At 42.3% G+C, this 12,122-nt stretch overlaps 1 protein-coding gene across 2 annotated transcripts in view; it reads left to right on the forward strand.

Moving 5' to 3' along the window:
- Positions 1–12,122, forward strand: part of LOC139575595 (glutamate receptor ionotropic, NMDA 2C-like) — a 75,613-nt gene that overhangs the window by 44,493 nt on the left and 18,998 nt on the right. For both annotated transcript variants that reach the window (XM_071400724.1, XM_071400734.1), the window contains exons 4-5: positions 1,650–1,764; positions 7,287–7,498. In XM_071400724.1, coding sequence (XP_071256825.1) covers positions 1,650–1,764; positions 7,287–7,498 — 327 coding nt within the window. The remainder of the gene's footprint in view (positions 1–1,649; positions 1,765–7,286; positions 7,499–12,122) is intronic.

A 12,122-nucleotide genomic window follows, 5' to 3' on the forward strand; every position in this document is an offset into this window, starting at 1 on the left:
ATGATGTCAAGCAAATAGGCACTGAGTTTGAAGGTAGGCCTTGAAATATATCCACAGGTACACCTCCAATTGACTAAAATTATGTTAATTAGCCTATCAGAAGCTTCTAAAGCCATGACATAATTTTCTAGAATTTTCCAAGCTGTTTAAACCCACTGGAATTGTGATACAGTGAATTATAAGTGAAATAATCTGTCTGTAAACAATTGTTGGAAAAATAACTTGTGTCATGCACAAAGTAAATGTCCTAACCGACTTGCCAAAAGTATAGTTTGTTAACAAGAAATTTGTGGAGTGGTTGAAAAACAAGTTTTAATGACTCCAACCTAAGTGTATGTAAACTTCCGACATCAACTGTAACTGTAGCAGATTGAGAAGGACTGACTTGAAACAGAGAGAGAGAGTTGGCAACATCAGTCAACAGTTGCTCAACAGTCATTTAGCTGTGGCTTTCCATCTGCTTAATGTTGTGGTGGGGAGCAACATGGTACTCTCCCTGTCACTCCCTTAACCCCTGCCTGCCAACTCATCCATCCTACCTCTGTCCCATCACCTCACTGTTGGAAGTACTGGCATCACAGAGAGATGATGTGGCCTGTCATACCTGCCCAGCCCAGCCCAGCCCAAAAGAGCAATCTGGCGCCATCTGTGCCAAGGAACATGAAGCAAATCCTATTTGGTTCCAGAACATTTTTAATCAGCCAAAGGGAGGCTCGGCTTCTGTAGGAAAAACAGATTCAGCGTCAGCATTTGGCACTAGCCAAGGTCATTGAGACTGGACTGGGAGGATTGGAGAGTTTCCAGGCAGGGTACAGAGGGGTATTCTTTATACATTTTTGTGGACCAGGATCGTAATATGAAATCTGACACAGTTCAGTGGTATTAAAACATCACTTTCTCCTCAGAAGTAATTTTCTCTTTTCTGAAAGTGGTTAGCCTGAGGGAAAGATAACTTCTCTTTTTGTAAATCGAAATCCTTCATGAAAAAGGAGAACCGCCTGGGCAGCTGTATTTCAGCCTTTGATTTGAGTCATGCTGCTGTTTCCAACCCCTACGATTTTCCACTTTAAAAACAAAAAAATCCTGAGTGGAATAGCAATGACCAAAGTTGTTAATATGAGGGTCCGGCAGGCAGAACAAAGCCTGGTATAGCACTCTTCGTCTGCTCTCCACTCTTTTATTTCCCTCCCTGGCACAATGTTGTTCTTTCTCACAGACCTCCCTATTCAAACGGTGCAGTACCTCGCTCTCTCCTCGGCGGTCAATAGACCCAACACCTCATTTAATTAGGTCTCTTTTTAATGAGCTTTTGATTATAAATCACTCCGCCTGTTAATAAGATTATCACAGATTACCAGATTAAACAAGCCTTTCACATGGACTAGACAGAGGGCTCGTTCATTACCCAGCATGCTTTCATCACCTCTGCTGGACTGAGAGAGAGAGGGAGGAGAGGTGAGAGAGCAGCCTCACAGTGCGTGATGACAGGGAGTTCACAACATGTCGATAACTATGTACACAACAAGCAGCAGGTAGTGCTTTAGAAATAGGATGAAACCATTGGAAGATTGGATTAATGGACATTAACGAGTATTAGTATAATGTTGTAATGAGTATTTAACTCTTTGATTGATTTCCCTTGTTTTCAGGCACATGTTAAACGTAACATGGGAACACAACGACTTCTCGTTCAACCCTGAAGGGTACCTGATCAACCCAGCTATGGTCATCATCACCTTAGATCGAGAGAGACAGTGGGATAAGGTGAGACATTACACTTCATTATATTCCTCCCAATCAGTAAAACTAGGGTTGTTCTTTGTGTTATCTGACTACAAGTTAATAAGGCTATATAGCCTGCACATTACGAAAGGAAAAACTCCAAAAAGTGTTATTAACAACACATGATTTACTGCCTCATTCACCGTGTATTTTCATGAACTATCACTGACAGGTCTTGACTTGGGCATATTGTGGGCTGTTACGTTTCCTTTGCATCACCTGTTACAAAATACAGGCTGTCCACCTTATAGGCTAGCATTTTGCTCTAACTGCCTCCTACCAATCACAGTGTCCTAACCGGCCACTACACCCGGTATCTCTCCATACCACAGGCCTAGTGTGATTACACGTCTGACAATCTCCCTATAAACACCAGCTATTCAAATGAGCCTGCCTAGCGTTCCACTACCTCAGAGCCACCGACTCTTAGCGAACAGAACCTTGTCTCACATATTCATCCCACCTTCACAACACACCTTCCCTCTACCTGTAATGCCCTTCTTATTGACGGTTGATATTGTCAGGGGGTTCCCAGTAGGGAGTAGACACTGAAGGGAGGTGGAGGTCGGTTTTCTTCCTTCAATGCATTCAGTGGTTGAATGGAGGTTGATGTGTGTCAGAGCATGTTGGGCAAACCACAGCTCTGGGTAAACAGCTCCGGGCCTCCTCCAGCTTATTACGTGCCATCAATGTTCTCTCAAGGTTGGTTCCTATTAATTTCAGGTATGTTATTGAAACTGAGGCCTATGCCTCTGTAATTGGAGGGTCTGACAGTGCGCTGTACTGAAGGCTATCAGATGTGTGGTTGGTCAGAGAGAGAGAGAGAGTAGTAGTCTATTGACAGCTTGTGCCAATGGAAAGGTTGCAGTTAAAAATACAACAGAAAATGAATGCACTGTAGCTGTTGCAGTATAGTGAGTCCACTTTCAGGTTGAGAAGTCAACAAGCTTACTGCTGGACGTGATCTAAAAGACTCATCTTTAAACTGTTACTGGAAATATCTGAGCTACTCAAAAAGTTACCTGAAGTGATACTTCAAAAGAATAACAAGAAAACATGCTCATTCATTGCAGATCAATGAGGCAAACTTACACTGAGTGTACAAAACATTAGGAACACCTGCTCTTTCCATGACATAGACTGACCAGGTGAATCTGGGTGAAAGCTATGACCCCTTATTGATGTCACTTGTTAAATTCACTTCAATCAGTGTTGATGAAGGGGGGGAGACAGGTTAAATAATACTTTTTTACCCTTGAGACAATTGAGACATGGATTGTGTATGTGTGCCATTCAGATGGTGAATGGGCAAGACAAAATATGGAAGTGATGGGTTTTTCACGCTCAACAGTTTCCCATGTGTGACAGGAATGATCCATCACCCAAAGGACATCCAGCTAACTTGACACAACAGTGAGAAGCATTGGAGTCAACATGGGCCAGAATTCCTATGGAACGCTTTCGACACCTTGTAGAGTCCATGCCTCAACGAATTGAGGCTCAAAGAAGAAGAGAAGGAAAAGAAGAGAAGGAGAAGAAGAGAAGAAGAGGAAGAGAATGAGAATATTGAGAAGGAGAAGAAGAGAAGAAGGAGAAGAAGAGAGGAAGAGAAGAAGAGGAGGAGAAGAAGAGAAGAAGAAGAAGAAGAAGAAGAGGAGGAGAAGAAGAGAGGAAGAGAAGAAGAAGAAGAAGAAGAAGAAGAGGAGGAGAAGAAGAGAAGGGGAAGAAGAGGAGGAGAAGAAGAGAAAGAGAAGAAGAGGAGGAGAAGAAGAGAGGAAGAAGAAGAAGAGAAGGGGAAGAAGAGGAGGAGAAGAAGAGAAGGGGAAGAAGAGGAGGAGAAGAAGAGAAGGGGAAGAAGAGGAGGAGAAGAAGAGAAGGGGAAGAAGAGGAGGAGAAGAAGAGAAGGAGAAGAAGAGTAGGAGAAGAAGAGAGGAAGAAGAAGAAGAGAAGGGGAAGAAGAGGAGGAGAAGAAGAGAAGAAGAAGAAGAAGAAGAAGAGGAGGAGGAGAAGAAGAGAGGAAGAGAAGAAGAGAAGGAGAAGAAGTCTTTCTCTCTCCTTAATTTTAGCCAGTATGAGCCTTAAAGTATGTTTCTGGATTTGACAACAGCTAATGGGGATCCTAATAAAATACCAAAAATACCAAATCATTAGGAACATTGCTCACTCCAAGTATTATCCAAGCTCAGGCTATAGGTATTTGAGACCTTGGCTTCCTCTCTCATCTCCAATATGTTACAAAGGCAAACTGACAAGTCTGTTCTTTGACACAAACAAAGAGGTTTGGCTCTGTAAAGCCAGTAAAAAGAGTGAGGGGACACTCTTACACTCTCTTTTCCTTTTAAAGCTGATAAACTACTTGTGTCTTTTCACCAAGAGCTTAGAATCAATCTCTCCTTCTGATTGTTTTTGTCATTTCTACAAGAAGTCCCAGCCACTCATCGCATTGTGTTCAGCCATCTCAGAAACAATCCCGCACAGCTCAACTCATTGCAGATCAATTGCAGATCAATGAGGATCAATGAGGCAAACTTACCCTGAGTGTATAAAACATTAGGAACACCTGCTCTTTCCATGACATAGACCAACCAGGTGAATCCAGGTGAAAGACATGATCCCTTATTAATGTCACTTGTTAAATCCACTCCAATCAGTGTAGATGAAGGGGAGGAGACATGTTAAATAATACTTTTTTACCCTTGAGACAATTGAGACATGGATTGTGTATGTGTGCCATTCAGAGGGTGAATGGGCAAGACAAAATATTTAAGTGCCTTTGACAGGGTATGGTAGTAGGTGCCCATGTGTATCAGGAATGATCCACCACCCAAAGGACATCCAGCTAACTTGACACAACAGTGAGAAGCATTGGAGTCAACATGGGCCAGAATCCCTATGGAACGCTTTCGACACCTTGTAGAGTCCATGCCTCAACAAATTGAGGCTCAAAGAAGAAGAGAAGGAAAAGAAGAGAAGGAGAAGAAGAGAAGAAGAGGAAGAGAAGAAGAGAAGAAGAAAAGGAGAAGAAGAAGAGGAGGAGAGGAGAAGGAGAAGAAGAGGAGAAGAAGAGAAGAAGAAGAAGAAGACAAGGAGAAGAAGAAGAAGAGGAGAGGAGGAGAAGAGAAGGAGAAGAAGAGGAGAAGAAGAAAAGAAGAAGAAGAGAAGGAGAAGAAGAGAAGAAGAAGAGAATGAGAAGAGAAGGAGAAGAAGAGAAGGAGAAGAGAAGGAGAAGAAGAGAAGAAGATAAGGATAAGAAGAGAAGAAGAAGAAGAAGAAAAAGAAGAAGGAGACAAGGAGAAGAAGTCTGGGGATCCAGACAGGCTATAGGTATTTGAGATCTTGGCTTCCTCTCTCATCTCCAATATGTTACAAAGGCAAACTGACAAGTCTGTTCTTTGACACAAACAAAGAGGTTTGTCTCTGTAAAGCCAGTAAAAAGAGTGAGGGGACACTCTTTATGCTCTCTTTTACCATTGTGATCCATTGACAAGGCCCATAAACTGGGGGAAAGGAAAATAAGAGGATTAATCAATAGTCCGGCAGTAGAGACAGGAATAACTAAGCATACCAGTAAAACAGAGGATATTCTAATAGTTGTATTTTGTTGTCCTTTGTGACATCTGACAATAATGACTGCACTAATCAGATAACTTCCAGTATTAGTAGGAGCGATTATTATGAAGCAAAGGCATTTGTCAGTGGTACGGGTTGGCCTCCTAATAAAACGTTTAGGACATTTTCCAAAGTAAGCAGAATTATGCAGTCTTTGACTGCTGTAAAATAATGTATTTTTTATTAAATGTAACCTTTATTTAACTAGGCAAGTCAGTTAAGAACAGATTCTTATTTTCAATGGCGCCCTACACCGGCCAAATCTGGACAATGCTGGGCCAATTGTGCACCGCCCTATGGGACTCCCAAGCACAGCCGGTTGTGATACAGCCTGGATTTGAACCAGGGTGTCTGTAGTGACGCCTCTAGCACTGACATGCAGTGCCTTAGACCGCTGTGATACATCCTGGATTTGAACCAGGGTGTCTGTAGTGACTCCTCTAGCACTGACATGCAGTGCCTTAGACCGCTGTGATACAGCCTGGATTTGAACCAGGGTGTCTGAAGTGACTCCTCTATTATTGAGATGCAGTACCTTAGACCACTGTGGTACAGTCTGGATTTGAACCAGGGTGTCCGTAGTGACCCCTCTAACACTGAGATGCAGTGCCTTAGACTGCTGCCCCACTCGGCAGCCGGGATATGTCAAATATTATTATTGTTATTGTAAGGTTGTAACTTTCAATGCTCACTTTATTGCATCTTAGATGCCTCAGAGTTGGCAAAGCATCATTTTAGTGACCCCTGACATGAATTAAAGATGGCAGTGCAATCCATCCATTCTAAAAAGTTATTGACCAGTATTCTGCCATTGTAGAGGTAGTTGATTGAACACAAACATGTTGTTAAATGTTGTTAATGTGAGCAATGAAATGGTTTTACCCTGCAGGCTTTTGTTGCTGATACGTGTGACAATCCGCCAATATATTGACAGAAACATAAAAGTTGGTTAATATGCTCTATTCTCAAACACAGTAACAATGAATACAATTATCAACACAGTTCGCGATCCATTTTAATGTATCTCCGTAATAATTAGGAAGCATAAAAAACAATTAACACAAAAACATTCTGGAAAGAATACTTATTTGACTCTTTGTTTAACCTTAAACAACTCTTAATTATGGAACTTCACTGATTAAAGGCACAATGTGTGTGCCATTAAGAACGGTTAAATCATCATCACTATGTAAAAGTTTACAACCTCATTCTCAACACATAAAACCATGGAGAACAATAATAGAAGTGTTACTGCTTTGGGCTCTGTGAAAGCCACAGTTTAATTACTGTGTGTGATCACTTTTTTTCTGAGTCACTGCAATGAAGCAGAGAAGTGCTGTTCAGCATACTGAACTACTTCCTCACCACTGAGATGGACAACTGTGTTTGGTAATGGAGGAAACAACAGATGAAGAGTTTGGTCCTCTGTGACCGGCTGATCCTCACAGCTTAAGTACAGATGTTCAGAGTGAGACTAGACAAACTTCTCTAACTTAGTACAAGGAGACGTCACAGGTGGTGTAACTCCTCAGTGTTTGCCTCAGGATTGTTGAGGTCTATTTGAAATGGGCAAAGATCTTGTCTTTCTGCATCCTGATATATATTTGATCGACTGTATGTTTTCCTTGTGGAAATGAGAGAATCCATCACTTAGCATTCAACAGTAAAATGTATTTAGGTTTTTTCTATAATAAAATACACAGGAAAATTGATAACAAAAACTTTAGACCTGGAAATAACATTTCCTCGACTTAATCTATCCAGGCTTTTCCCACACGGCTGCATGGAAATCTCTGAGGAGTAGTTTGAGATGCGATTGTATTGCAGGTTTGAATACCAATAAGCTAAAGTATGACTCCTGCCTGTTATTTTCCCTTCGCTCTCTCCTCTTCCAGGTGGGGAACTATGAGATGGGGATCCTGCAGATGAGATACCCGGTGTGGCCTCGCTACGGCACCTATCTGGAGCCCGTATCAGATAACAGACACTTGACTGTGGCCACACTGGAGGAACGTCCCTTTGTCATAGTGGAGGCTGTCGACCCCATGACTGGGACCTGTGTCAGCAACACTGTGCCCTGCCGCCGCCAGTCCAACAAGACAGAGACGTGAGTGGAACAATATTCCTCTCTGATATTAATGACGACAAACTTTTTCTGATGAGAAGAATGAAACATAAAAGTGTAGTGTACTACTATGGTGATGTACAGCCATTATCCTGTTTCACTAACCATTACTTTGTTGTCAGTGGCGATTTTAGCATGTATATCTTGGTGGGATGCATGCCAGCAAAGCCACTACACAACACAAAACAACACTAAATAATACATTAATTGCACTATAATGGTGACAAACAGTGCCCACAAACTGTTAAAATCAAATCAAATTTTATTTGTCACATACACATGTTTAGCAGATGTTAATGCGAGTGTAGCAAAATGCTTGTGCTTCTAGTTCCAACAGTGCAGTAATATCTAACAAGTAATCTAACAATTCCCCACCAACTACCTAATACACACAAATCTAAAGGGGTGAATGAGAATATGTACATATAAGTATATGGATGAGCGATGGCCGAGCGGCATAGGCAAGGTGCAGTAGATGGTATAAAATACAGTATATACATGTGATATGAGTAATGTAAGATATGTAAACATTATTAGTGGCATTATTTAAAGTGGCATTGTTTAAAGTGACTAGTGATCCATTTATTAAAGTGTCCAGTGATTTTTCTCAATACAGTATATACACATGATATGAGTATTTTTTATTTTACCGTTATTTTACCAGGTAAGTTGACTGAGAACACGTTCTCATTTGCAGCAACGACCTGGGGAATAGTTACAGGGGAGAGGAGGGGGATGAATGAGCCAATTGTAAACTGGGGATTATTAGGTGACCGTGATGGTTGAGGGCCAGATTGGGAATTTAGCCAGGACACCGGGGTTAACACCCCTACTCTTACGATAAGTGCCATGGGATCTTTAATGACCTCAGAGAGTCAGGACACCCGTTTAACGTCCCATCCGAAAGACAGCACCCTACACAGAGCAGTGTCCCCAATCACTGCCCTGGGGCATTGGGATCTTTGTTTAGACCAGAGGAAAGAGTGCCTCCTACTGGCCCTCCAACACCACTTCCAGCAGCACCTGGTCTCCCATCCAGGGACTGACCAGGACCAACCCTGCTTAGCTTCAGAAGCAAGCCAGCAGTGGTATGCAGGGTGGTATGCTGCTGAGTAATGTAAGATATGTAGACATTATTAAAGTGGCATTATTTAGAGTGGCATTAGGCCCTACATAAAGCTGTTCAGCACCATGGAGTGAATCCTTAACACTGCTACACCTGGCTATCAGTGGAGAATTGTCTGACAGCGAAACAGTTCATTCAGCCTCGTTTACTGCCTTTAAAAAAAACATAGCTGATATGGCTGACTTGCTTAAAACAAAAATGTGGTTCTCCTGACAATTGAGATGTACAAACTATGGCATAAGGGGACGACAAGCGGATAAGAGGCAATCCGTAATTTCGATGAAGAGAATAATGAGCGATCTAGGACGGACATAGTCAATATAACTATTTGTTCACCACTTTTGAAATGTACAGTGACAGAATTCAGAACATGGGTCGTTCTTACAGTATTCTCCCTGTATACCAAGTCAGAACCATAGGATAAATAAAGGGGGTATATAAGCAGACAATGAAAGCTCTTACAATATTCAATTATTACATTTCTCTAAAACAGGCTATAGGCTACATGCGCATCACCAAGTCAGAACAGTAGGCTAAATTATGATGGGGAAAGGGACCAAATTATTATGGTGAGGCACATAGGCTACTAACAGATTACTTCACAACATACACTTAGTATTACTTTCTTAGCTACAGTATACATATCTCCCTGGCATATTACATCATCTATGCAGCAGCATACAAGACATTTTGGACTCAACTTCTTGTGCTGTGCTCACTTGAACAGGAAGGTGAAGCGTCAATCTTTGTGGTCATCAAAGTCTGGCATTCTCTGGATTTATGGTCCTTTCAAGACAATTGGGAACTCTGAAATAAACAAGGTCGAATCATGAAGTCAGTGATCTTCAGGTCAGAGCTCTAGAGAGAGGCCGGAGTTCCGAGTTGGATGACCGTTCAAAACGTATTTTCCCTGTCGGAGCTCGTTTTTTTCAGAGTTCCCAGTTCCCAGTTGTTTCAGAGTTCCCAGCATGACCAATGTATTCAACCTTTTCTGGCTCATGGCATGTGAATGTTTATAATTTTAAGCTTGGAAAAGAGACCCTTAAACCCAGACTTGGACCACACACCCACTCCACTGAATAGCAGGCTAGTGATTGCTTTGCAATGCTTGCAGTTATCCACTGATTTCTTCCAAATCCCTCATTGTTGAACTTGCGATTTCCAACTTGTTGTGTAATGTTTATGTCCAATGGCCGATGAGCACCGATACGTTTTATCTATAATTTTTCTTCATATGACAAGGATTGAAAATAATTTGCCAGTAGATTGTTGACGTAATTCATGATGATGACTGCTTGTCTAGCTTGCTAGCTAAGATTTTGAAAGTATGATCTTGACATGATCAGTCCAATCAAAGCTATGGTAGATATAATGTGATTTGACATCATTTTATCTGTGGCCAATTACCTTGAGCCTTCATGGATGGGCACTTCTAATGTAACTCTATTGCAGCACCCAATGGGGTTTGAATTTTTGAGCTCTCCCTGTAGATTTTGCAGTAACGTAGTGTCCCCATGAGTGACAGAACACTGAGCCAATCACGGCGCAACTAAAGAACATCACCAACTCTCCGTATTTTCCGCTGGCTGCCCCACCACCACAGAAAGCACTGAGCTAGGCTGAAACACCTGCATTTTGGAGCTGTCTACCTCAAGAAATCAAAAAAGAGACCATGTTTGTAAGCAGCTTTATTTAAAAAAAAAAGTTTAATTTATCATTGTTTGCAAACTGATATGTGACACATATTAATCCCAAAATAACATGCAAAACAGGCAACACATTATTTAGCTGAACAGGTGGGGCTCAAATCAGGTGGGGCTCTCCCACACCTTCCCTGAATGACAGGTTGCCACGACTTGTTGAACGTAAACTGAGCTAAGAACTACCACAGACACCATATTAATGACAGCTCCAACATGTAGAACATGCTGTGGTTGATTCATTTGGACTGTAACTTGGAGAGTGCCATTAGGTGTGAATAGGATGAACAGTCTCTTCCCCTACCATTAGCCCAGCCATGAGTCCTTATCATACAATGGGGTGAGATCTTCATTAAAGCAGACAGCCAGAGTGCGACATCACAGTAATCACAGTGTGACCCAATAAGGGAAATATATGTGCTGCTTGCTGGGATATCAATTAGATGGGCCGATTAGGCCGCCTCATCAATCCTGGACACCTAGAGACTGATAGTGATGTTCATTAGTGAATGGATATGGGGAAAGGAAACATTATCCATTACTGACAATGGTTGTTAATGAGAAGAGGGGATGAGCTCAATTCAGTGAAAATCTGCTTGGGAAGCAGACCACATCTTTTTTTAGCTTGCACTGACCAAACACCCCATTATTATAATCTGCATAGTTCTAGTGTGTTTTGTCTTGACTTAGATTGCAGTTTGCCATGTTGAACAAGGAAATATTTTCCTTGAGTTCATATGGGAGAAATTGGCTAAACCAAGTAAGCAACTAAAAGATGCAGTTAGTGGGTTGAGATAGAGGCCCAATGATTGATAATGGTAAAACACCAACAGCCGTGCCACTAAAGACCAGTCCTGGGGGCTGATGCTAATAATGGACCCCAGGGCTGTGGTGTTTTTTTTATCCTGGCCGCCAGTCATATTTCCTGGCCGGCAGGACAGGGAGTTAGAGGACCTGGCATTCTCATTTATTAAGGGCCATCAGCGGCCTCTCTCAGAAACCGCTTCCATGCCCCAAGACTCCCGCCGAGGCCCGTATCGCCCATAACTCACACCTACACGACTCGTCCGAGCTGGGTGCCAGCGCCACGAGCCATCCGTCAGGCGGGAGTATTTCTGGGCCCTGTGTTCCAATCCCTCAAGCCCTCAGCAGACGAGAGAAACGAGGAAGCCTGCGTACCGGACCATCTGTGCGGCTTCGCATGGAGACACGCTTATTCCTCCTTGAAGAGACAAAACAAACAGTCACTCTGTTCACTCTGCTCCACTGTGGTCAGACTGATATAACTCCTCCTTATGTGTCAGGTTGTCCAGAGACACAAGTCCTATTCTTCTGTAAAGCTCTTTGTGATGTTTTTCACTTCACTAGCTTGTTACAGACCCTTACAGTGACCACACGTCAGCGCATTAGCCTCTTGCCATTGCTGGTGATCCCTAGGTGAACAGTAGCGTTGACGTTAAACGATGATGTCATCATATAACAATTTTGCCTAATGAGAGCGAGATGATAATAGGTTGATTTGATTAAAACTGAGACTGGGTTCAGCAGTGGGTGAGCCCCCCGAGCCATACATTGGCAGGAACAATCCACAGCACCGTGGTCCAATTAAGTTTGTTTCAAAGGTGAATGTTTCAAGGGATTCCTGCTGGATATAGGGACCCAAAACAACTGAGCCTTTGGATTTCCTTCAGACAACAAGCAGATACCCATTTACACAAATAATTGTTTTTGTGGTGACAACAACACACACACATTTGTAGCAAACACACAAACACGTGAA

Source organism: Salvelinus alpinus, chromosome 1, assembly GCF_045679555.1.
Source record: "Salvelinus alpinus chromosome 1, SLU_Salpinus.1, whole genome shotgun sequence".
Classification (NCBI taxonomy): domain Eukaryota; kingdom Metazoa; phylum Chordata; class Actinopteri; order Salmoniformes; family Salmonidae; genus Salvelinus; species Salvelinus alpinus.